At 45.8% G+C, this 27086-nt stretch overlaps 1 protein-coding gene across 1 annotated transcript in view; it reads right to left on the bottom strand.

Annotated features, from left to right (window-relative positions):
• Window positions 1-27086, bottom strand: part of LOC146783173 (transmembrane protein 132D-like) — a 1969967-nt gene that overhangs the window by 1113738 nt on the left and 829143 nt on the right. The window contains exon 3 of the mRNA XM_085636467.1: window positions 6341-6487. Coding sequence (XP_085492593.1) covers window positions 6341-6487 — 147 coding nt within the window. The remainder of the gene's footprint in view (window positions 1-6340; window positions 6488-27086) is intronic.

Below are 27086 nucleotides of genomic sequence, written 5' to 3' on the forward strand. Positions count from 1 at the left end.
ACTTTTCATTCAGGAAACTCTGAACAGAATTAAAAAAGAATAATGGAAGTGTCAAAATGCACAGGGAAACATTTGCCAAGTCCTAATATAGTTTCCATAGGATTTAGCCACCTGTTCCTCTCTAGTAGCCTAGGAAGCTGATGTATGAGCCTCCAAAAGAAGTGTCATTTAAAGTACACCTTCTGACTCAGACATTGACTCAGTGCAGCAGTGCCATAAAAGTGCTTGTGTGCCATAGTGCCAAAGTCTATGCCTTCTTATAATATGTGAAATGCAGGAGGAAAAACAAAAATAACCCTTAAAGTCTGCTCTCGAGCCACACCCCAACAAAAATAGTTGTAGAGCTTTCACAGACCAGATGGGAGGGATGGGGCGGGAAAGAGGATGCGGCAATTTAAAGAGGGAAGGGCCACATGGAGGAGAGGGCTAGAAAACACATGCACTCTCACAAAGTGCTGAAGGAAAAATAGTGCTTTCCTGAATGTGAGCCGATGAACAATCCAAGTCAGACAATCAAAAGGAAGGTAAAGAGGCTAGGCTCCCGGGAACGGACAAACACAAGGACGTGTAGGCACGCCATTAAAAAGGAAAAACAAGCAAATTAGAGTGACAGGACAGCCTACCAATGGTAAACAATGGGTGGGCTGTAAGCCCACGGTAAGTCCACAATAGGTCTCTTGAAAGCAGACAGCAAGGTGAGACCTGAAGGCTACGGCTGCGAGGGTCACCTATTTGATGTGCTTAAATCGTGTTACTTTTCAACACAAACAATATGGACCCATCACAATTTATGTTACTTGCTATTCAGATTGTTGTCTTGAGAGCTGGTCCAGGTTCCCAAAATTGTATTCATAGTCCAGTAAAATGCACAAAAGCACTTACTTTTGCACATCACCAATGATCACCAATATCTACATTAATATAAGAGAAACGGGATGATGCCGTTGAGGGTTAGGCACATCCAAGACTTATGGGACAAACAGGCCCAGATACAACCAGGTCTGAGTTCAAAGACAAGGGACTTAGGGCCAAATTTATGGCAAAGTCATGCAGAGCAGCAAGTCACCTTGATGTGCTGTGTGACAGGGAAAGGACAGGAAGGTGATGTATTTTAAAGAATACAGCGCAGTCCTGTCATTTTCCCCTGTGCTGGCATCGTTTTGGCTGCCTAGCGCCATTGCAGGCACCCTGGCACCATAGTGCAAGGGTGCCTGTGTTGTAAGGATAATTATTTTTGTGCCGGAAGGTGCACCTTCATGCACAAAAAGAATCCCCTGCGGCATTTTCCTCGTTCTATGTGTGCAGCAGAAAGACGAAGTAACAAGGAGAAATAAAAATATTCTCCTTGTTGCACCTCACCTGGGAAGCCGTAGCATCTTGGTGCATTACCAGGTCTACCCCATTTGGATATCTGGAAATACATCGAAATCCAAGGATATTGAGTGGGAACACCGACGCAACACCCATGGAATGCATCCCTGGTGCAGAGGAACACAGCGGTTTGTGCTGCGTTGCGTTACTTGGATTTATGACGTTATTCAGAGCAACGCAAAGCGACCTTGCATGGCTTCATAAATCGCATGTTGGGCTTGCGTCACACGTGCACCACATTGTGTGGTGCATGCGCGATACAATCTCATACATGTGTCCCTAAATGTAGAAAAAACGTAACAAAGTCAGAACCGTAAGAATTATACATCCCTCCCTTTATCTCGCTCTTGGTATCAACTTTCGCAGGTGAACTTAGAACGTGGAGCTCTAGTGAGTCCTGGGAGCCCCATCAAGGGTTGGAGTGATCCGTCCTGTCAGGGTTCAGTACCAGGACACTTGGACCCGCATCAGGAGTTTTCAAGCAGTGATACAAGCCGGGCAGTGCCAAGGGCGGGCTTCCACTGGGCCACATTACACGGTCACTCCTTCTCCATGTATGGATTTATAGGTTTTCATATAGGGCCGCCCAGGGCCCTAGGGCAGGGGAACCTTTCTCTCTCACTGCGGCTGAAGACGCTCTAGTTAGCTCCACCTGTCACCCACAACTTAGAAAAAGGCTTGGTTCAAGCTGCGCCGGACAGCGGAGTGAACAATATGTTGAAACCAACTCTGTATCTGTCATTATTAAATAGATGCTTTTTACGCATCTAGGAATTAGTCAATACTAAATGTCTTGCAGTAGCAAGTTACCCTGTTCCCTCAACTCATAAAAGCCTTTAGTACATTAAAAAAAGCTTTCAATATCTGTAAACGAATACTTCCTATAATCGATGTGTACATCCATGTCCGTCGATTCATCGTCAAAAACAATTGTCCCTTATTTCGTCATCAAAGTAAAGTTAATTCAATTCCAGATTAAAGACGCACGAACATCTCGTTATGCAGGATTCCTTGACAGATATTCAGAACGTTATTGCACAGCAGCAGCAAAGACATGCCCAGAATGTTATTACACACGATATCAGGCACACTGCCCTGCTGTTATTGAGCAAAGCCATCTCTTCTGAATAAATGGTGTTATTAAACAGCAGCATCAGTTGTTGAGTTATTACACAGCAGTATCGCTCACATATTCACGATATTATTAACCACCAGTGTTAGTTACCCGATCGTGGAGTTATTACACAGCAGTATCGCTCACATATTCACGATGTTATTAAACACCAGTGTTAGTTACCCGATCGTGGAGTTATTACACAGCAGTATCGCTCACATATTCACGATGTTATTAAACACCAGTGCTAGTTACCCGATCGTGGAGTTATTACACAGCAGTATCGCTCACATATTTACGATGTTATTAAACACCAGTGCTAGTTACCCGATCGTGGAGTTATTACACAGCAGTATCGCTCACATATTCACGATGTTATTAAACACCAGTGCTAGTTACCCGATCGTGGAGCTATTACAGAGCAGTATCGCTCACATATTCACGATGTTATTAAACACCAGTGCTAGTTACCCGATCGTGGAGTTATTGCACAGCAGTATCGCTCACATATTCACGATGTTATTAAACACCAGTGCTAGTTACCCGATCGTGGAGCTATTACACAGCAGTATCGCTCACATATTCACGATGTTATTAAACACCAGTGCTAGTTACCCGTTTGTGGAGTTATTACACAGCAGTATCGCTCACATATTCGCGATGTTATTAAACACCAGTGTTAGTTACCCGATCGTGGAGTTATTACACAGCAGTATCGCTCACATATTCACGATGTTATTAAACACCAGTGCTAGTTACCTGATCGTGGAGTTATTACACAGCAGTATCGCTCACATATTCACGATGTTATTAAACACCAGTGCTAGTTACCCGATCGTGGAGTTATTACACAGCAGTATTGCTCACATATTCACGATGTTATTAAACACCAGTGCTAGTTACCCGATCGTGGATTTATTACACAGCAGTATCGCTCACATATTCACGATGTTATTAAACACCAGTGCTAGTTACACGATCATGGAGTTATTACACAGCAGTATCGCTCACATATTCACGATGTTATTAAACACCAGTGCTAGTTACCCGATCGTGGAGTTATTACACAGCAGTATCGCTCACATATTCACGATGTTATTAAACACCAGTGTTAGTTACCAGATCGTGGAGTTATTACACAGCAGTATCGGTCACATATTCACGATGTTATTAAACAGCAGCATTAGTTACCCAATCATGGAGTTATTACACATCAGTATAAGTCACATATTCACGATGTTATTAAACAACAGCATTAGTTACACAATCGTGGAGTTATTACACATCAGTATAAGTCACATATTGATGGTGTTATTAAACGGCAGCATTAGTTACCCAGATGTGGAGTTATTACACAGCAGTATCGGTCACATATTTATGATGTTATTAAACAGCAGCATTAGTTACCCGATTGTGGAGTTATTACACAGCAGAATCGGTCACATATTCACGATGTTATTAAACAGCAGCATTAGTTACCAGATTGTGCAGTTATTACACAGCAGTATAAGTCACATATTGATGGTGTTATTAAACGGCAGCGTTAGTTACCCAGACGTGGAGTTATTACACAACAGTATCAGTCACATATTCATGGTGTTATTAAACAGCATCTTTAGTTATGTGGTTGTGGTGTTATTACACAGCTGTATGAGTCACATAGGTGTTATTAAACAGTAGCTTTAGTTACCCGGACATGGAGTTGTTACACAGCAGTATAAGTCATATATTCATGGTGTTATTAAACAGCATCTTTAGTTACGTGGTCGTGGTGTTATTACAAAGTAGACTGAGTCACATATTCATGGTGTTATTAAACAGTAGGTTTAGTTACCCGGACTTGGAGTTGTTACACAGCAGTATGAGTCACATATTCATGGTGTTATTAAACAGCATCTTTAGTTACGTGGTCATGGTGTTATTACACAGCTGTATAAGTCACATATTCATGGTGTTATTAAAGAGCAGGATTAGTTACCCGGACGTGGAGTTATTACACAGTAGTATCAGTCACATATTCATGGTGTTATTAAAGAGCATCTTTAGTTACGTAGTCGTGGTGTTATTACAAAGCAGTATGAGTCACATATTCATGGTGTTCTTAAACAGTAGCTTTAGTTACCCGGACGTGGAGTTATTACACAGCAGTGTAAGTCACATATTCATGGTGTTATTAAACAGCAGCTTTATTTACGTGGTCGTGGTGTTATTACACAGCTGTATGAGTCACATATTCATGGTGTTATTAAAGAGCAGGATTAGTTACCCGGACGTGGAGTTATTACACAGTAGTATCAGTCACATATTCATGGTGTTATTAAACAGCATCTCTAGTTACGTTGTCGTGGTGTTATTACAAAGCAGTATGAGTCACATATTCATGGTGTTATTAAAGAGCAGGATTAGTTACCCGGACGTGGAGTTATTACACAGTGGTATCAGTCACATATTCATGGTGTTATTAAACAGCATCTTTAGTTACGTAGTCGTGGTCTTATTACAAAGCAGTATGAGTCACATATTCATGGTGTTATTAAACAGCAGGATTAGTTACCCGGGCGTGGAGTTATTACACAGTAGTATAAGTCACATAGTGATGGTGTTAATAAACAGCAGCTTTAGTTACGTGGTCGTGGTGGTAGCACGTACTAGTATCAGTCACATATTAAACAGCAATAATGGCACATGATCAATAGGTGGAACTTAGAAGACCACGTGTGATGGTGCAATGGGACTGCTGCTACTTTATGTTTGTGGTCCCAAAATAAATCTCATGGATAGGTTGTAGGGAGCACAAACTAAGGTGACCAGAATTCACTTGAACCTTCAAACGTTGGAAGACATAACATCTCTTCATGGCGCCCGTTGGACGAATGATAAGTTGAAGGGACTCTACTGGGGTCCAGACACAGGATTACTGCGCAAACTGCCTCCTTGCTGGGTGCCCACCAGAACCCTCCCCTGTGCGCCCCCTCTGCTTCCTCGTCTTACGTCACTTTGAGGGCTGGAGCCATAGAGGCGGGTCACTGAGAGCTCAGGGCCCAGACTGTGCAATGCCTTGAGCCCAAGTCTGAGGGCAGAAACCCACCTTATGCCCCTTAGGAACTCGTGAAACCTTCATGCTTTAATGCCTTCCACTGACCCCTGCACAGGGCAGGTGATGTAAATGAAGGGGTTTGAGAAGGTGTTACCTATATCTGGTCGGTCTCTGGGCCTCATTTAGAGTTTGGGGGTGCTGCTGCTTCCAACCAAAATCGTGGGTCTCCCAGAAGAACCAGTGACATGTCCCCCACACCCACCAGCATCAGTCCCAGAAGTGCCAGTGACATGTCCCCCACACCCACCAGCATTAGTCCCAGAAGTGCCAGTGACATGTCCCCCACACCCACCAGCATTAGTCCCAGAAGTGCCAGTGACATGTCCCCCACACCCACCAGCATTAGTCCCAGAAGTGCCAGTGACATGTCCCCCACACCCACCAGAATTAGTCCCAGAAGTGCCAGTGACATGTTCAGAATACCCACCAGCATTCGTCCCAGAAGAACGCGTGATATATCGAACATACCTATCAGCATCGGTACCAGATGTAGCCGCGACATATTCAGAATACCCACCCTCATCATTCCTTATGTATCAGACATGTCCCCCACACCCACCAGCATCAGTCTCAGAAGTACCACTGACATGTCCAAAATACCCACCAGCGTCAGTACCTGAAGTACTAGTGACATATCGACCCTCGCGCATGAGTGACACCCTCATCATTCCTCGTGTATCAGTGGCATATCCAGCTCACCCACCCGCATCACCCCCACGTGCATCATAGCCACATCCCATCGGGCGCAGAGCACCTACCTGCTCTCGGAGGCCGCGGACATCCTCTGACAGACCACAGCACCCGGAGAGTACCTGCCCTCGAAGTCCGTGTTCTCCTTCACATCCCAGAGCCAGGGGCTGCTTGCTCGAACCCCAGAGAGGTCTACCCCCTTCTTCAGCTCCGCCCTGCAAACAAACAAGAACAAGTCACACATCCGGGATGACTGATGACTCAGAGAAGTCTGCCACTGCCAAGCAAGTGTGGTGTCTGCCCCTCACCTGGGGGACGCTGGCATAGAGAGCTTTCTTAGAGACGGCCCCTGACTCTGCCCATCCTGTACCCTCTAGTGAAAGTGACTACTGTCCAGGGGACCTGAATATTCCAGACTTTGGGGTCATGTATTAATTATGAAAGCCAACAGGCCCGGCTCCACACTCAAGCCCACGCAACCCTTAGTAAAAGCACTGCACGTGGTTTGTCGCTCTGAGTTGTTGGTGCAGCCTGGTGTCTTGTTTGCCACCCTGCCACCTTCTCCAGTTCCTCCGGGCCTTATTCTACTCTGGGCATTTGAAACAACTCTACCTCCTGCAACACTCTCACCCAGGAGAGTCCAACACCCTCCTCTCACAGTGACGGGGAAATGTACAAACTCCCACATTCTGCTTTAATCTCAATAGGTGTGCTAGAAAAGTTTCTAATTAAAGGAGAAACAGAAGAGGTCAAAGTTCCCTTTCCACTTCCTTTTAATTTCCATGGAAACCAAAGCGGGGTTTTGCTTCTCGGTCATGTTATCACAGATGTTTAACTGAAAACAGAAACATGAATAGAAGAGCGGGTATGTGAGGAGGAGAGCTCGGGATCTGGAACCCGTGCTTCGAACCCCTCTCTGGCACAGGGCCAGGAGTCCAGGCGCTCGCCTAGTCCTGGAGGTCTATGCCCTGCTGCAGTCATTGTTGTGGTTGGCACAATTGTCCTATTCATCTAAAGTACTTAAAAAGCAATTGGTTTACAAATGATCGAGGGCCAGATGTACGACCTGCCAAATAGCGCCTCGCAAACTGCGTCGAATTTGCGAGGCGTTATTTGGCATGTACAACAGTGTGTTTAGCGCTGTTTGCGCTTCCCAATGGGGTCGCAAATTGCGTGGCTCATGAATATTAATGAGCCTCTCGCAATTTGCGAGCCCATTGGGAATGACAGGTCCTCCCAGGGATGGGGGCCTCAGCAGACCGCCATGTGTGGGACTGCTTTTAAATAAAGCACCTCTTTTTAAATGCAGCCCCTTTTCCTTAGAGGAAAACAGGATGCATTTATAAAAAACAAATGAAACGTTTTTGTTTCATTTTTTAAGGGCAGGTAGTGATCCTTGGGACCCCTGCCTGCCCTTATAAAATAATATTGCACGCATTTGCAAAGGGGAAGGGGTCCGCTGGGGACCACTTCCCATTTGCAAGGGCATTACCACCTACATGAAGTAGGTGGTAATTTGAGAGTGTTTTGCGACTGCTATTGGTACATAGCTTTGCTGTCGCTATTAGGAAGGGAACGCCCCTTCCTAATAGCGAGTCGCAAAACAGTATTTTGAGTCGCAATTTATTTGTGACTCGCAAAATACTGTTTGCACATGGGCCCATGCTTTATAGCGTGCGCAAATGGGTTCAAGACCCGTTTGCCCACGCTAAAAAGCGTCGTACATCTGGCCCCTAATGTACTCAGCCTAGAGGCCCGCATGTGATGCATGTCTTAGACATCCCGCAGCACAGGCGCGTCCTTGTCTAGAAGCACAATCTCCTATGCAGGAAATGTGAGTGTCAAACCTCACAAGAACAGCACGGCGGCTGCCCTCGTGAAGTCTCAGAGTTATTGCCACTGACGTTACAGGAGATCTCAAACAGCATTGTGTCTGCACTGGGAAAGAATTTTAATAATAAAATAATAAAAAAAAGCAACTACAACGATAATATTAAAAATAGCAGTAACAAAACTGATAAAATAATCTTTTCATCCACCCACATGCTCATTTGTTTGCATTCACCCATCCATAGTACCCCCCACACACACACACACATAATCTCACAAATCAGTGAAGATGCACTTTTAGTTAAACTCCAGCTCTTTGACCAAATGGGCTGCTCGATGAGCTGCTCCAGGAAATAGCTTTTTGGGGAAAAAAGAAGAGTGGGAACTTTTTCTCTCAGAGCTGCAGTACCTAAAGAAGATTCTCGTGAAATGAAAGACGCCTCTCACAGGGACACATTAAGTATGGGCTCAAGCAGCTCCTGCAATACATGTTGCAAGTCACCTAGGAGTTCCATGACCATACAGAGGGATAAGGCCGAAGGCCGAGTTCCTTTACCAGGATATGGAATTCCAAGGTGGCTTGCAATATCCTTATACTGCAGGGGGTACTTTATTCCTTATAATATATATTCACACCATCATGTTTCCCATAAACCATTTAAAACCTTGGTGTGCAGCTCTTTCATACGAAAGAGATAGCATGTTTGCAAATATGAAGAATAAAAATAGAATCTCTAGTGCAAAATTCAACACCGAAAAAGAAGCTGATGGTTTTTTGTTTTAACATGATATCAGAACCCGTTTAATACCAGTCAGGTTTTTTAAACAATCATTCAGTAGCTCAGAAAGTGTAGAAATATGCTGACATTTCTAAATGTTATATACATTTTATATAATTACCTAAGGAGCACAAAAAAACAAAAAAAAACAAGTTGCCATACATATCTCCTTTCTGATTGTCTCTATGCAGCTAGAAAAACAGGGTAGAAGAAAGAAAAGAAATGTTTAGTTTTTCTTTAAACAGCTGCTTTAATTATGCTCTGTGACCTGACCGGCCTTTCCTCTCAGCTACTGGCTATGGCAGCAGGCATGGTGATGTCAGAACTCGACTGTAATAAGTTATTACAGTTGAGTTCTGACCTCATTTCTCTATAATCGGTGAAAATAAATTAGAGAGCTTGTTTTATTCAGCGATTGTGGAATCCCATGTATTAGAAATAGATTTATAGTTGGGTAACAGTAAATTATGGGGATATTTTCACTGCGGGGTTGTTAGTGATGTTCACTTGAGAACGAGAGCGAAGTTCGAGGTTGTCTATGATGTCACTCGGAACCCCGTGGTGAAAAACATCCCTGTAATTCACTTTTTATCCAACTATAATCTTATGTTATGTATGGCACCCACAATCTTGTTCCCCTGCCTTAAATGACTGCGCAGGGAGAGGATAATGGGAGATCTATACATAACATGCCCTCTTCTCCCATATGCAAATGTGAAACATAAATGTCCTTAACCAAAAGCCACCACCTTCCCTGTCCCCCTTCCCCCTCCTGCAGCTGTGCTTTCTGCTTTCAGTCAGAGCAGACAGGAGGAGCTTTACTGACAGCTCTCAGAGAGCCCGCCACCGGTCTGGAGGCCTTTATGGCACCACACCAGTGATAACCAGCTGAATATTGCGAGGTCTTAGGAAGAAGTTATGACTTTCAGAACGGAAATAAACCATAGAGACTCTCTTTGAGAGCCATACATTACAAACTCTAAGATGTAAGCCCCAAAAGTGCTTATTGTTATAGCTGGCAAAACCGTTACAGGCACTAAATGCATTAATTCCATTAGTACATTGGTGTGAAACTTTGGCATTACATAGTGTGGAATTTGGAGAACCGCGTACTTATCGCATCATATATACCTGACATTATCTAGAAATCACGATGTTGGGAATTCAATAGTCACCTGTTTGAAATATGAGTCCACCACAAGTCCTTGGGCATATACATTTTAATAAAATCTGCCTCCCATCTGAGCTTATCAATATTTTGAGGTAACCAACATCTTTTCAATGAACCAAAACATTTCTCCCGAAGTAATTGTTGACCACCAAACCCTCTTTCTTGTTCCTTGTTTTTATGGCCTCCCCAAGGGTTAAAATGGTTCTCTGCAGGGATACACTTTCTTGCAGTATCAATGATGCAGGAAGTAAAAAAAAACGAGGTGCACAAGGTGTTCATTTCCATTTGCACAGGTGCATACATTTCTCTTGCTTAATGATGGCGGTGAGATGTGGTGTTTATATGTTTATAGTACACGCCACCAAAAATAAAATGTGTCCAGTACACTGTACAGCCTATTGCACGCCATTTTATTATACTCTTATCAGCAGGTTTCCTCTAAAGGGGATGGAAATCCCTTTAACACAAGTACATGTATGTATGCATGTATGTAGATATGTTTGCATGTATGTAGATGGCAATACTGTAGCACAAACCTAGTCAAAAGGCAGTGGAACAATGCAGTGTCACAAACAAGCATAAGGTCTTTGAGTGGTAAAAGAGGTAGCCATTTTTGGACTGTTGCCGCATCACAATGTAAAATCTTTAAGAGGTACAACTTTAACTCTTTCCTAAATTGGAGCAGCGTTAGGGCAGTCTTGATGTAAACGGGGATGATGTTCCAGAGCCCGAGAGCAGGGATGGGAAAGTACAGCTGACATGTTTTTTCTTTTCTACACTTCTTCCTCTGCAGTCTGAAGGTGTCCTGGCTGCCAGGGTGCCGAGAGCCACCAGAGGGGGTGAGCTTGTCTGCAAGATCGGTGCTGGTAGTGATGGCCTTATAAATAATGAAGCTGGTTTGGAAGATGCTGTGGGCCGGCAAAGGGATCCTCCGGAGTTCCATCAGGACGCAGTTTATGTGATCACATTTCTTCAGGCCCAGGGTGAGATGTCCTGTGGAATGTAGGAAGCCCTTGAGGGGTGCCAGTGTGGAGTCTGAGAGACGATGGAGCCATCCAGATGCGCTACCATCCAGATGTGAGAGTTTGAGTGCCTAAACAGCTTCTTTGGTAATGTGTTCCTTGAGGGTTAGGTAGATGTCCATGATGACGTGTCAATCTGTAACGGTTGGGGTTTGAGGCCATCGAGGTTGATGTCATTGAGGCAGGTTGTACCGATTCTTGCTCTTGGCAAATAACAGGAATTCTGCCTTGGTTGGGTTGAGCTTCAGATAAGGGCTGGACATCCAAGTCTGAATGATGTGCAGGCCGGTGTTGGATGGCTGAAGCAGAGGAGATGTCCAAGTTGAGTTGTGTATAATCAATATACTGGTGAATTGTGATGCTGTCACCTGTGCGCGGAGTACCAAGTGGCTCCATGTTGATGTTGGCGATGAAGGGGGCAGTATGGGACCCTGGGGGCACTGCAGGTGATAGGGATCTCTTTGGACCTGGAGATGCCCCTGTGAATGGCTGCTGCTCATTTGTGCTTCTACTCATTAGTTCTCATATTTGCTGAGCTATGTGTTCACTGTTTTTCTCTGGGTGCACGAAATTCATGGAATTTGTATTTGTGTGATTAGATGAAAATGTGGCAATTTTTTTTGAATGATGCATAATGCCTCAAAAGGCAACGTTGTCATTACTGCTATATTTTAGAGTGAAATCCTTCCTTGTGCCAATTTTTGAAGAGAAGATGCACTTCTTAGTAAACAATAGAGTGAAAAACCCAACAGGTGCAAGTAATAGCAGCTCACATTCCTGAGTGCTCACAGTAAAATATTGTTGCAAATTGCATGGAATTAAGTGACGTGCAGCAATGGCATATTTCAGGAATTTTGGATAACAAACCTAATATAAAATCCCAGAAATTAATATTGACACAAATCCTGCCGGCATAATTTAAATGTTGACTGGGGATATTCATATCCCAGTTGGTTGTAGATCTTGTGGGCATGGTCTAGGTAGATCTTGATGTTCAGTGTCAGGAATCATGTCACTCTTCAGACACTCAACCCTTAGTCACAGATCTGGGTTAAATCAATCATTGTTCTTTAGCTCACTTCACCACCTCAGTTGAGATCCAGCTATATGCAAATCAGTCTTTACTGGGGATGAGTGTCTGAAAAGTTTCAGCGCTCCGTCCATCATCTTCTTGTGTTTGCTTTGTTCGCCCTAAGTTGGCAGGGTATGCCCAGACAAGGTTCCCTTGCTCACTTTGCCACTAGATTCAATCTAGCCTGGCTGATGAGGGGTATTACCCCGAAACCAGTCCTAGGATGCTTGTTTCTGGTTCAGGGAAGACCTGGCTTTGCACTTCGGGATGGGCTGTTCCCATGAGGCATAGTGTCAAGACTGATTTGCATATATCTGGGTCTGACCTGAGGTGGGAAAGTGAGCTAAAGAATGATGATGGATTTAACCCAGATCTGTGGCAGGGTGAGTGTCTATAAGGTGTCAGCGCTCCGTCCATCATCTCCTTGTGTTTTCTTTGTTCACCCTAAGTTGGCAGGTTATGCCCAGATGTGGGTCCCTTTCTCACTTTGCCACTGGATTCAAGCTAGCCTGGCTAATGAGGGGTGTTACCCCATAAACTGGTCCCAGGATGCTTGTTTCTGGTTCAAGGAAGACCTGGCTTGGTAGTTCAGGCTGGACTATTCCCATGAGGCTCAGTGTCAAGACTGATTTGAAAATAGCTGGGTCTGACTTGAGGTGGCGAAGTGAACTAAAGAACAATGATGAATTCAACCTAGATCTGTGATTGGGAATGAGTGTCTGAAAAGTTTCAGCGCTCCGTTCATCATCTCCTAGTGTTTGCTAAGTCAAACATTGGACATGTGCCTTTATGTGTGGCATGTCCTGGTAGTGAAAAACAGCCTATTTTGTTTCTCACTTCAGTGAGGCTTACTCCTCTTGTAGGCTAGCATTGGGATTTCCTTCATATATATTCTTAAGTGGTAATTCCTGATCAGAAAGGAGTGGTGTTGCCATGTTTGGTATGTTTAAAGTAGTGGTGATAAATCCTGCTCACTGGTGTGGTTGAAGTTTACATTACTATCTTAGAAATTACACTTTTAGAAAGAGAGCATTTTTCTATACTTATGAGTCTTTGTGCTTTGCAGCCTGACTCCAATACACGTCTGAGCTAGGTGACAGCTACACTTGGTGCATAAATTCCAGGCAGCCATTACACAGGAAGGGCTAGGTGAGACAGGGGATACATCGGCATTCATCTGCATACAGATGGACTTCATGGGCTGGGAGAGGGAGAGGGCGTTCAAACCTTACATTTGTATAGGTTGTGTCATGCCCTCATACAAAGGGTTGATTTACCCTCTATTGATTGTCTGGAGCCAGGGTGGGGTGAAAGGGATTGTTGCACAGTTCTAAAGGTTCAGTCATCCCTTGAACACTGAGCTTTGAGTATAAGTACAGGGGCTCTGACCCCATGATTTTAGACACTGCATGGACTTGTAACTAGATGTTGCTGGCTCTACGGACTGCACATGGCCAGAGGACTGCTGTGATGTCAGTAGGAACCACCACTGGGACTACTTGCTTTATGTGCTGACCTGCTTGTCTGCTGGGCTGCTGGAGAGATTGCCACTCTGCTCAAATAAACTAGTGTGCTGGCCTGCTGCCTGATTCCCTGCTCTGTGTGCATACCAGTGCTCTCCAGGTGCTGGTGGCATGCCGCTTCCCTGGGGGGGGGGGGGTTGAGGATTCAGAGCAATTCCCTGATACCACCAACAACCAGCCCAGGGACTTGTTGGTCCAGCCATCCAAATCAGCATGCAGTGTGGGGAGGGCTTGTTGGCCTCTGGGGAGGAAAAGCGTGTGCTGAAGTGCTCTTCCTTTCCCTCCAGGACCCCAGAACGTGCTGGTCCAAGCACCTTGACCAAATTTTGGAGAGTTGTATTGAGTGCTGTGTGCAGCACACCGAGGGACCCATGCTGAACCAACAGTCAGTCTCCCTGCAGGAACAGGTTGCCTGCCAACAGAAAGTGACCAGCACTGGAGAGCATCCTGGAAGCGCCGGCTACACCTGTGGGTGGTGCCAACCCTGCATGCTGGTAGATAACGCAGCAGGCCGATATGGCAGACGGTGGAATGCCACACACAACCGAGGTGGTGGGCCAAGATACCATCCTGTTGGAACTTCGTGCAGGCTTCAGAGTGCTGGACACCCGCTTTGATGCCCTGGATAAGAGGCTGGAGTCCATGGGTTCTAGGCTTGATCAACATGACGGGCATCTGAACATGGCTGAGGGCAGAATTTCTGATCTGGAAGATGGCACCGCCCAGACAACCAAAACGATTGGCAGAATGGAGAAGCTCCTTAAGGCAGTCGCCATCAAGAACGAGGATTTGGAGGTGAGGGGGCGGCGTAATAACATTTGAATAATGGGGGTGCCTGAATCCACAAATACGGGGCAGCTGGATAATTTTTTCACTTTTCACAGACATTTTCAGTGGCGCATCCTTCACAGTCACGTTTGTGGTGGAACGTGCACATCGCATCATGGGGCCACGGCCTAATCCGGGCTGCCTGCCAAGACCAATTATAGCCCGCTTGCTGAATTTTAGGAACAGAGACACCGCTTTACGAATGGCACGTGAAAAGGGACAACTGACATTGCAGGGGTCATCCATCTCTCTATATCCGGAGTTTACTGCAATGGTGCAGGAAGTGCGACGCAAGTACTCAGGGGTAAAGACAAATCTCCGGAAATTGGGACTTAGGTATGGGATGTTATACCCCGCAAGGTTGAAGGTTGACTTTGATGGCCGTTCGCACATTTTTGATTCCCCTCATGATGCCCAGGAGGTTTGCCGGAAATATTCCAAATTAGACCGACAGTGCAGATCATCATCCCCGCAGCACTCACAGAACATTCCGGATTCCAGAGCTAGTGCTGATCTGTTTACTGGCAATTAGTTGATGTTGATCTTAGCCTTCACCTATTAATGTGATAATAACTGTGGGCATATTTGCGGAGCTTGTTGGGTCTCTTCCTTGTTTTTGATTATGCGCATTGAGTTGCCACCTGGCACGAATCGTATTTACATGGTCAGGCACACATGTGCCAAGAAAATGGGGAAGCGACTGAGCGTTGCCAACCCCTAGTGCGGATGCACTTGTTTGCTTTGATGCAATCCTATACTAGTTTTACTTTCCCATTTTTGTTGTTTTTGTTTTCAATTATTGTTGCATTGGGATGGGTTTTTCCCCTAAAGTTGGGTAAGAGGGATGGCTGGGGGGAGGGAGGATATGGGGCATGTGGGCAGAAATAAATAACATGTTTAATTGCAATTTGCAATTACAGGGTAGACATAAGCATCTGGGTCATGTCAGATTGAATAGGCAACATATAGGTTATGGTTAACAGGGCATTAGCAGAAGCCAATATTGTAATAATGTCCTGGAATGTTAGTGGCCTCAATAATACTCGCAAATGTAAACAAGTGACAAATTATTTGCAACGCCACCATGTGGACATTGCTTTTATACAAGAAACGCATTTAGAGTCATCTGTTAAGATGCTTTTGGCCATGAGCTGGGGGATACACAGATATTTTGTCGGTTATAGCTTGTACGCTCGTGGGGTTGCAATTTTGATACATAAAAGGGTACCGTTCAGGGAGGTGGAGAAATGTAGGGATCCTGGTGGGCGTTTTCTGCTGATTAAGGGGTGTATGCTTGAACACTTGTATTGTTTGTTACCATTTATGCACGGATTGTTGATGACCCCGACTTCTTTGACACTATTCACACCAAAATAGAGCATATGGGTGCAGATCATATTTATTTGGGTGGGGATTTTAACCTACTGCTAGACCCGGTGCCAGATAGCACAGCACACTCGATGGGCACCAAGCCTAGGGCACAGCGCTCCTTACTAGATACTTTAGACAGATTTGGCTTAGTGGACGCCTGGAGACATCACAATCCTAAGCAAGACAGTTACACTCACTATTCCGCACCCCATGGTACATGGACTCGCCTGGATTATTGGTCGCCGGCTGGTGTTGAACAGGGTTAGTGGCACCACGTGTTGCAGGCTGGCGTTGAACAGGGTTAGTGGCACCAAGTGTCGCAGGCTGGTGTTAAACAGGGTTAGTGGCATCACGTGTTGGAAGAAGCCCATATGGAACTATGCCTCACTGATTGAAGGGAGTCTGGTGCCGGTGGACCGGATTTGGGGTCACTGCCATTCATGGCTCAGGACACAGTTTCACACATGGGACCTACTGAGCCAAGGAGTAGGCCTCAGCCAGCAGTAGAGTACGTCAACGAAAAAGGACTAAAGCGGGCCTGTGTCGTGGAGGCCGTGATAGTCTGAGGTGGCTGCCAAGGTCGTGGGACTGTGGCCTGGAGCTTGAGCCGGAATGTGGTGGGCCCTCCTTGACACACGCCGGTGTCGGCAGGTGACCAGTGAGGCCTGGCTGCGCAGGGGTGGGCCTGACGGGTTCATGGTCCGGCAGGCGCACAGCATCGCAGGCAACTCCGCTCTAGAGGACGGCGTCCTCCAGGTGGCGGGGTGAGAGGCGCCGCCCTGGCAGAGACGTTGGGCTTTCGCGGAAGAGGACCACGCCCAGTGCTACGTGCTATTTATTCACACTCCTATGCTGGGCCATCCCACTCCGGTCATGCTTAGGGGGGGCGTAACAGGCAAGATTTCTGCGAGGTCCCCCACTGGCTGTGGTGACATGTTTGCGTCCACTGTCCACTACACTCCATACACCAGAGGTGTATGTCGCCATGGATATGGGTGTGTGCTGCATACTGCGGTCTGTCCAGCACATCTCCGCCACTCTTGGCATTGTGTACTTTCCCATTCATGGCACTACTGCATCCTTCCCACATGCCTGTTTGCCACCTCTCCCCACATTTGGCTGTTGTGTGGCTTAGGTGCCATGCCGTTGACGGCTCATGTTCACAGTTTGGCCAGGTGACCATTGTGAGTTGTTCTGTCGTGTCTGGTGGGTGGGCATGTTGTTGTGCATGTTGGTTGTGATTTTGTGACGTGTGCATTGCCAGAGTTGTGATTTGCATAGTTGTGGAGTTGAGGTGAGTGGGATGTTCATTTGGGACTTGCCAAGGGGCTGTGCATTTCCCTTGGTGCCATCCTGGGAACACTGGTTGTTGATGGGCTGTCAGAGGATGTAGGAATAATGCACACTGGCTGTGTATTTGAAGGCGACATTGTTGGAGGTTCCACGGTGTTCTGTTCTTGCCTGCACATTGGGGTGGGATGTGTACTTTCTGTTGCGGTGATTGTGTGCTGTGTCACCAGGGGGCACAGGTGGGACATGTGTGCTGTGGATTGCCCCCAACACGTGCGTGCATAATGCTATGGTGTATGATCCTTGCTTGGTCTCCAGCGTGACGTGCGCATTGTGTTGGATGTATGGGGACTGGGGTACCAGGGTGTTGGTGATGTCCAGGACAGGTGTGAGGGACTTGGATGTGGCTGGCAGTGGGAGTCCTCCGACTCTGGCGGGTGTTGGTTGGGAGGTGCCAGGGGCCAACAGGTGCAGCTAAGCCAGCAGCTTGGTGTGGGGTGGGATGTTGGTTGTCCGCTGTGTTGGTGCCGTAGGCCTGTTGGGCGATGATGGTTGGGATGCGTGGGGTGGTTGTCCCTTTCAGCCTGTGGTGGACGGTGAAATTGTCAGATGTTGCGTCTCTGCGGCTGGTATGCTTCCTGGGTTCCTCTGTCTTTGTCTGCGCTGTGTCTGTGGTGGTCGGGGGGGGGGGTTTCAGGTGTGGGTTGTGGTCCTGGGGTGGTGTCGGTGGGTGTTGTGGTCCTCTTGGGTGTCCGAGCCGCATGATGGGTGGCTCCATGGAGTCTGTTGCCCTACCGATGTGGCCCTGGGCTGTTCTCCCTTTTGTGGTGCAGGCTGCCGTCCGACATAACACCAGGTCAGAGCAGGTGTAGATTTCCTGGTGCTAACGTGCCTTATCGCCTGTTTTGTGTTTTTATCGCTGTTCTGTCTGGTCGTTGAGAATGTTGAGGTGTGATGTTGTTGCGGCTTTTGGCACGGGAATGCCCACTCTGCATCTCATTAGCGATAGTTGTGGGGGCCTCTGTGGCGATGTTTTTTGCGGCTGCTATCACGGGTAAACTGGTGCTGTGGGCTGTTTACACCGGCTTGTGAATGGGGAGGTATTTTTATCGCAACTTTGGCTGCAATAAACTGCCGTTGACTCGGCAATAGTTTCTTGTGAATATGCCCCTCAGCGTCATGACACCGTCGAGATAATCACTCACTATACCAATAAACGTCTCAACATACATCTCACCTGGAGGCCCAGCTCATTCCACAGCTTCATGCATCTTTCGCTTAAACAAGTAACTTCATTTGGTTGGCACACTGCAAATCAAACAATCATTACCAGGGACCAGGCAAAGCAGCCTGGAGATCAGTAGTGTACACAGACTGCAGCTCATGCCCAATGGCACACAATACATTTTCGAAGTACACAATGACATAGATTTTCCAAATTGCTGCGCCTGACCCGCTAAGCGCTATGATTATCGCAGTGATAAAAGCGATGTCAGATAGAGACTGAAATCAACCAATTAAAGTGCTGAGGATGTTCCTTCTTTTTGTCAATGTGTCTGTTTAGCACCTCTGTTTTTATCTACTTAGCTGGTTAGCACTTAGCTTCCAGCCGTTGTCTTCTCTGCCAGGCTGGTAATGACTGTGGTATTATTGCTAAACTGTTGTCTAAGGCGGTACAGCAGGATGCCTAGAAATAATAGCATTATAAGTGTGGCTAAGTGCAGTGCCGCACTGTCAACCAGCTGAGCGCAACATCGCAATGTCAGCAGACGGATGTAGCAAGCAAGCCGTCTTAGGCTGGCATCTAAAACCAGACACAATGAGGCAGAGCAGGAGACGTATCTGGTTACTGCGATAAAGCATTTTACTGCTCGGCTGTACATTGGTGTGACATGTGGAGGGACTCCAACATTGTCACACTTTGTGCTAATTGTCACAGATGTTGCCAACCGTCAGAGTGAGGAAGAGAGATTCCAGAGGTTAATCTCCATTCTTGTAAGCGGTAAAGTCCACAACAGGGAGCACTGGCTGTCCCATCTCATCCCATCCCATTTAAACCAATCCACTTCAACCCAGTCCAATCCTATCCCATCCCGTCCTGTCCTGTCCCATCCCATCCCATGCCATCCCATCTCATACCATTTAATCAAATCCACTCCACTCCAATCCACTCCAATCCAAATACCATCCTGTGCCATCCCATCCCATCCCATCCCATCCCATCCTATCCCATTCCATCCCATTCAATCCCATCCAATCCCATTCCCATCCCACCATGGATTGCTTTGACCCCTGAAGTTCTCTTCTGATTTTGATTTTTGTCAGTCTTTGACCAGTCACTAATGTATAAACGCTTACGAAAGAGTGACTACAAGGCACTTCATGGACACCTTTAGATTCAAAGACCCTCTTGTGAGCTCATGATCACTCCAATGCAAGCTTTACTTAGCATTTATGAATGAAGGGCTCTCAGATAGCAAGATCTTCCAGTGATCGCAGGATCACTCCAACTTTGTATTTATAAGGAGAGACACTTGGATACCAAGATACTCCAATGATTCTACAGGGACAGTCTTAGACATCAAGACCCTCCCATGTTCTCTAAGTGTGGGCAGAGTTTGTAGAGTTTTATTCCACAGAACTCTGCGAAGTGCCAGAAAAATTCCACCGCGCTCCGCGGATTTCCACCAGCGACAGAGTCTGTTAAATCGCGCTGCTTGCTCTGATTTTTAGTAGCGAGACTTTGTCTCACGCTTTAAAACCAGCTCAAATGGCACTACACATCATGCCAGAGGACACTGCTGCGTTCTGCCCGCTAGAGTACACGTTCTACTCAAGTGGCAGCTTCCTCAGCACGAATGGCAGATTTCTCAATGCGAGCAGTCGTGACCTGCCACAACCGCCCGCAATGAGAAATCTCTCCTGTAGGAGGTCTATAGTGTGATTTTTTTCTCGCCAGGGCTCACAAACTTACCAATGGCAAGCCATTTGAGAGAAAAAACTCTACTCCGTGCCACTGCAGAGTTTTTCACATGTTTGTGCACTGCACAAGGCGTGGAGTGGGCAAAACCCTGCCAGCAGAGCGGAATTCTTCGCTCACCCTTGGTGATCTCAGGATCATTTCAATACAAACTTCACTTCATATTTTTGAGCGAGGGACGCTCTTAGATAGCAAAATTCTCCTGTGATCTCAGTATCACTCAATGCAAGCTACACTTAGTGAGGGATGCTCATATTTACCTAGATCCTGCCGTGATCTAGGGATCACTCCAAGGAAAACTTCACTTGGTATTTATGAGTGAGGAAAGCTCTTAGATTCCAAGATCCTCCCGTGATCCAGCTATCACTCCAAGGAAAACTTCACTTGGTATTTATGAGTGAGGAAAGCTCTTAGATTCCAAGATCCTCCCGTGATCCAGCTATCACTCCAAGGAAAACTTCACTTGGTATTTATGAGTGAGGAACGCTCTTAGATTCCAATATCGTCCCGTGATCTAGCTATCACTCCAAGGAAAACTTCACTTGGTATTTATGAGTGAGGAACGCTCTTAGATTCCATGATCCTCCCGTGATCTCAGTATCACTCCAATGCAAGCTATACTTAGTGAGGGATGCTCATAGATACCTAGTTCCTTCCGTGATCTAGGGATCACTCCAAGGAAAACTTCACTTGGTATTTTTGAGTCAGGAACGCTCTTAGATTACAAGATCCTCCCATGGATTCAAGATCAATTCAATGCAAGCTACACATAGGGGCTTATTTACAAGCCCTTTGCATCACCGGTGTCGGAGGCACAATAGGCTTGCCCATATTTGCAAGACCACGTACAGTCACCCTGCAGGACTTTTCATGGCCTTGTAATTATGGCCCCTTTCATGCATTACTCTGTGTGAAAGGGGCGTTCCAAGGGCGTTGCTGTGGGTGTTCCCACACAACATCTTTGGAACTTGACGCATTCCCATATTTACAACATTGTGTAAAACTGGGAATGCATCAAAGTCCAACGCCTCCCAACGGGGAGAAATACTTTAATTTCTCCTCCTTTTTTCCTCTTTCTATGCATGCTGCACTCCCATGGCTTTTGATGCATTCCCAGATTTACCAAGATTTACCTGGGAATGTGATAAAAAGATATGCCTTCTCTGGGGAAGCGTAACAAGGAGAAATACCTTCATTGCTCCTCATTACTACCGAGAGGAAAAAGCCTTTCAGGATTCTCTTTGTGCAAGAAGGTGCCCCTTTCTGCACAAAAACAATCCTGCATGCAACACAGGTATCCTTGCACCATGGTGCAAGAGTGCCTGCATTGGCATCAGGCAGCCAAAACAAAGCCAGTGCAGGGACAAAGCCAGGAATGGGCCATATTCTATTTAATATGGTGCATTCATGCCCTTACCCGGTCACACGGAACAGCAAGGTGACGCTGCGCTGCGTCGTGCTGCACTGCGCTGCATGACATTCTCATAAATATGCCCCCAAGTGCAAAGCTAGAACGTCATTCAGCTGAGTGAGACATGAGAATGTCGTACATCAATTGCAAAGCAGCAATGTCTGCTGGCTTAGAGACATGTGATAATGTTGGCATCCAATCACAATGAAGGTATGTAATGTCAGCCTGCTTATTGTGCTACAAAGTCAGATGGCTACGTGTGTTACAATGTGAGTCGGCAAAGTGTGCCAAAGCAAATTCAGAGTGCTAAATGCATCTCAGCAATGTCCACTAGCTAAGAGAATCACAATACTATAAGCAGCCTGGTGTGACACGAGCATGTCACCTAAGTGTAATACAGCAATGACAATGGGCCCAAGTACATTGTCGGGCGGATCCCCACCAACAGGCTGTCGGTGGAGCTCCGCCTGACATGGGACTCAGCAATCTGACCTCTGCATTACGATGTGGTAGGTCAGACCGCTGTGGCCTGGGAGAAAGACCGACGCCTCCGACAAGATCGGAGATCTAGTTGGGCCATCAGTCGGACACATAATTCCCAAATGGCGACAGTGCCTGCTTAGCAACGTCAACAAGTGCAACTCAGCAATGTCAATAAGTACAACTCAGCATTGCCAACAAGTGCATCTCAGCAGTGTCAACAAGTGCAACTCAGCAATGACTACAAGTGCAACTCAGCAATGTCAATAAGTACAACTCAGCATTGCCAACAAGTGCATCTCAGCAATGTCAACAAGTGCAACTCAGCAATGTCAACAAGTGCAACTCAGCAATGTCAATAAGTACAACTCAGCATTGCCAACAAGTGCATCTCAGCAGTGTCAACAAGTGCAACTCAGCAATGACTACAAGAGCAACTCAACAATGTCAACAAGTGCATCTGAGTGCAGTGTCAACAAGTGCAACTCAGCAATGTCAACAAGAGCAACTCAGAAATGTCAACAAGTGCAACTCAGCAATGTCTACAAGAGCAACTCAACAATGTCAAAAAGTGCAGCTAAGCAATGACAGCAAGTGCATCTCAGCAGCGTCAACAAGAGCAACTCAGCAGTGTCAACAAGTGCATCTCTGCAGTGTCAACAAGTGCAACTCAGCAATCTCATCAAGAGCAACTCAGCAGTGTCAACAAGAGCAACTCAGAAATGTCAACAAGTGCAACTTAGCAATGTCATCAAGAACAACTCGGCAATGTCAACAAGTGCAACTCAGCAATGTCTACAAGAGCAACTCAACAAAGTCAACAAGTGCAGCTAAGCAATGTCAACACGGGCAACTCAGCAATGTCAATAAGTGCAACACAGCAATGAGAACATGTGCATCTTAGCAATGTCAACAAGAGCAACTCAGCTATGTCAACAAGTGCAACTCAGCAATGTCAACAAGAGCAACTCAGCAATGTCAACAAGTGCATCTTAGCAGTATCAACAAGTGCAACTCAGCAATGTCAACATGAGCAACTCAGCAATGTCAACAAAAGCAACTTAGCAATGTCAACAAGAGCAGCTCAGCAATGTAAACAAGTGCAACTCAGCAATGTCAACAAGTACAGTTCAGCAATGTCAACAAGTACAACTCAGCAATGTCAACATGTGCAACTCAGCAGTGTCAACAAGTGCAACTAAGCAATCTCAACAAGAGCAACTCAGCAGTGTCACCAAGTGCATCTCAGCAGTGTCAACAGATGCATCTCAGCAGTGTCAACATGAGCAACTCAGCAATGTCAACAAGTGCAACTTAGCAATTTCAACAAGTACCTCTCAGCAGTGTCAACAAGTGCAACTCAGCAATGTCAACAAGTGCAACTCAACAATGTCAACAAGAGCAACTCAGCAATGTCAACAAGTGCATCTTAGCAGTGTCAACAAGTGCAACTCAGCAATGTCAACATGAGCAACTCAGCAATGTCAACAAGAGCAACTCAGCAGTGTCAACATGTGCATCTCAGCCGTGTCAACAAGTGCATCTCAGCAGTGTAAACAAGTGCATCTCAGCAATGTCAACAAGAGCAACTCAGCAGTATCAACATGTGCATCTCAGCCGTGTCAACAAGTGCATCTCAGCAGTGTCAACAAGTGCATCCCAGCAGTGTCAACAAGAACAGCTCAGCAATGTCAACAAGTGCAACTCAGCAATGTCAACGAGAGCAACTCAGCAATGTCAACAAGTGCAACTCAGCAATGTCTACAAGAGCAACTCAACAATGTCAACAAGTGCAGCTAAGCAATGTCAACAAGTGTAACTTAACGATGTCAACAAGAGCAATGTCAACAAGTGCAACTCAGCAGTGTCAACAAGTGCAACTCAGCAATGTCAACAAGTATAACTCAGCAATGTCAATAAGTACAACTCAGCATTGCCAACAAGTGCATCTCAGCAGTGTCAACAAGTGCAACTCAGCAATGACTACAAGAGCAACTCAACAATGTCAACAAGTGCATCTGAGTGCAGTGTCAACAAGTGCAACTCAGCAATGTCAACAAGAGCAACTCAGAAATGTCAACAAGTGCAACTCAGCAATGTCTACAAGAGCAACTCAACAATGTAAAAAAGTGCAGCTAAGCAATGTCAAAAAGTGCATCTCAGCAGCGTCAACAAGAGCAACTCAGCAGTGTCAAGAAGTACATCTCAGCAGTTTCAACAAGTGCATCTCTGCTGTGTCAACAAGTGCAACTCAGCAATCTCATCAAGAGCAACTCAGCAGTGTCAACAAGAGCAACTCAGAAATGTCAACAAGTGCAACTTAGCAATGTCATCAAGAACAACACGGCAATGTCAACAAGTGCAACTCAGCAATGTCTACAAGAGCAACTCAACAAAGTCAACAAGTGCAGCTAAGCAATGTCAACACGGGCAACTCAGCAATGTCAATAAGTGCAACACAGCAATGAGAACATGTGCATCTTAGCAATGTCAACAAGAGCAACTCAGCTATGTCAACAAGTGCAACTCAGCAATGTCAACAAGAGCAACTCAGCAATGTCAACAAGTGCATCTTAGCAGTGTCAACAAGTGCAACTCAGCAATGTCAACATGAGCAACTCAGCAATGTCAACAAAAGCAACTTAGCAATGTCAACAAGAGTAGCTCAGCAATGTAAACAAGTGCAACTCAGCAATGTCAACAAGTACAATTCAGCAATGTCAACAAGTACAACTCAGCAATGTCAACATGTGCAACTCAGCAGTGTCAACAAGTGCAACTAAGCAATCTCAACAAGAGCAACTCAGCAGTGTCACCAAGTGCATCTCAGCAGTGTCAACAGATGCATCTCAGCAGTGTCAACATGAGCAACTCAGCAAGGTCAACAAGTGCAACTTAGCAATTTCAACAAGTACCTCTCAGCAGTGTCAACAAGTGCAACTCAGCAATGTCAACAAGTGCAACTCAACAATGTCAACAAGAGCAACTCAGCAATGTCAACAAGTGCATCTTAGCAGTGTCAACAAGTGCAACTCAGCAATGTCAACATGAGCAACTCAGCAATGTCAACAAGAGCAACTCAGCAGTGTCAACATGTGCATCTCAGCCGTGTCAACAAGTGCATCTCAGCAGTGTCAACAAGTGCATCTCAGCAATGTCAACAACAGCAACTCAGCAGTGTCAACATGTGCATCTCAGCCGTGTCAACAAGTGCATCTCAGCAGTGTCAACAAGTGCATCTCAGCAGTGTCAACAAGAGCAGCTCAGCAATGTCAAGAAGGGCAACTCAGCAATGTCAATGAGAGCAACTCAGCAATGTCAACAAGTGCAACTCAGCAATGTCTACAAGAGCAACTCAACATTGTCAACAAGTGCAGCTAAGCAATGTCAACAAGTGTAACTTAGCAATGTCAACAAGAGCAATGTCAACAAGTGCAACTCAGCAGTGTCAACAAGTGCATCTCAACAGTGTCAACAAGAGCAGCTCAGCAATGTAAACAAGTGCAACTCAGCAATGTCAACAAGTACAGTTCAGCAATGTCAACAAGTACAACTCAGCAATGTCAACATGTGCAACTCAGCAGTGTCAACAAGTGCAACTAAGCAATCTCAACAAGAGCAACTCAGCAGTGTCACCAAGTGCATCTCAGCAGTGTCAACAGATGCATCTCAGCAGTGTCAACATGAGCAACTCAGCAATGTCAACAAGTGCAACTTAGCAATTTCAACAAGTACCTCTCAGCAGTGTCAACAAGTGCAACTCAGCAATGTCAACAAGTGCAACTCAACAATGTCAACAAGAGCAACTCAGCAATGTCAACAAGTGCATCTTAGCAGTGTCAACAAGTGCAACTCAGCAATGTCAACATGAGCAACTCAGCAATGTCAACAAGAGCAACTCAGCAGTGTCAACATGTGCATCTCAGCCGTGTCAACAAGTGCATCTCAGCAGTGTAAACAAGTGCATCTCAGCAATGTCAACAAGAGCAACTCAGCAGTATCAACATGTGCATCTCAGCCGTGTCAACAAGTGCATCTCAGCAGTGTCAACAAGTGCATCCCAGCAGTGTCAACAAGAACAGCTCAGCAATGTCAACAAGTGCAACTCAGCAATGTCAACGAGAGCAACTCAGCAATGTCAACAAGTGCAACTCAGCAATGTCTACAAGAGCAACTCAACAATGTCAACAAGTGCAGCTAAGCAATGTCAACAAGTGTAACTTAACGATGTCAACAAGAGCAATGTCAACAAGTGCAACTCAGCAGTGTCAACAAGTGCAACTCAGCAATGTCAACAAGTATAACTCAGCAATGTCAATAAGTACAACTCAGCATTGCCAACAAGTGCATCTCAGCAGTGTCAACAAGTGCAACTCAGCAATGACTACAAGAGCAACTCAACAATGTCAACAAGTGCATCTGAGTGCAGTGTCAACAAGTGCAACTCAGCAATGTCAACAAGAGCAACTCAGAAATGTCAACAAGTGCAACTCAGCAATGTCTACAAGAGCAACTCAACAATGTAAAAAAGTGCAGCTAAGCAATGTCAAAAAGTGCATCTCAGCAGCGTCAACAAGAGCAACTCAGCAGTGTCAAGAAGTACATCTCAGCAGTTTCAACAAGTGCATCTCTGCTGTGTCAACAAGTGCAACTCAGCAATCTCATCAAGAGCAACTCAGCAGTGTCAACAAGAGCAACTCAGAAATGTCAACAAGTGCAACTTAGCAATGTCATCAAGAACAACACGGCAATGTCAACAAGTGCAACTCAGCAATGTCTACAAGAGCAACTCAACAAAGTCAACAAGTGCAGCTAAGCAATGTCAACACGGGCAACTCAGCAATGTCAATAAGTGCAACACAGCAATGAGAACATGTGCATCTTAGCAATGTCAACAAGAGCAACTCAGCTATGTCAACAAGTGCAACTCAGCAATGTCAACAAGAGCAACTCAGCAATGTCAACAAGTGCATCTTAGCAGTGTCAACAAGTGCAACTCAGCAATGTCAACATGAGCAACTCAGCAATGTCAACAAAAGCAACTTAGCAATGTCAAC

The sequence above is a fragment of the Triturus cristatus genome, chromosome 11 (genome assembly GCF_964204655.1).
Source record: "Triturus cristatus chromosome 11, aTriCri1.1, whole genome shotgun sequence".
Classification (NCBI taxonomy): Eukaryota; Metazoa; Chordata; class Amphibia; order Caudata; family Salamandridae; genus Triturus; species Triturus cristatus.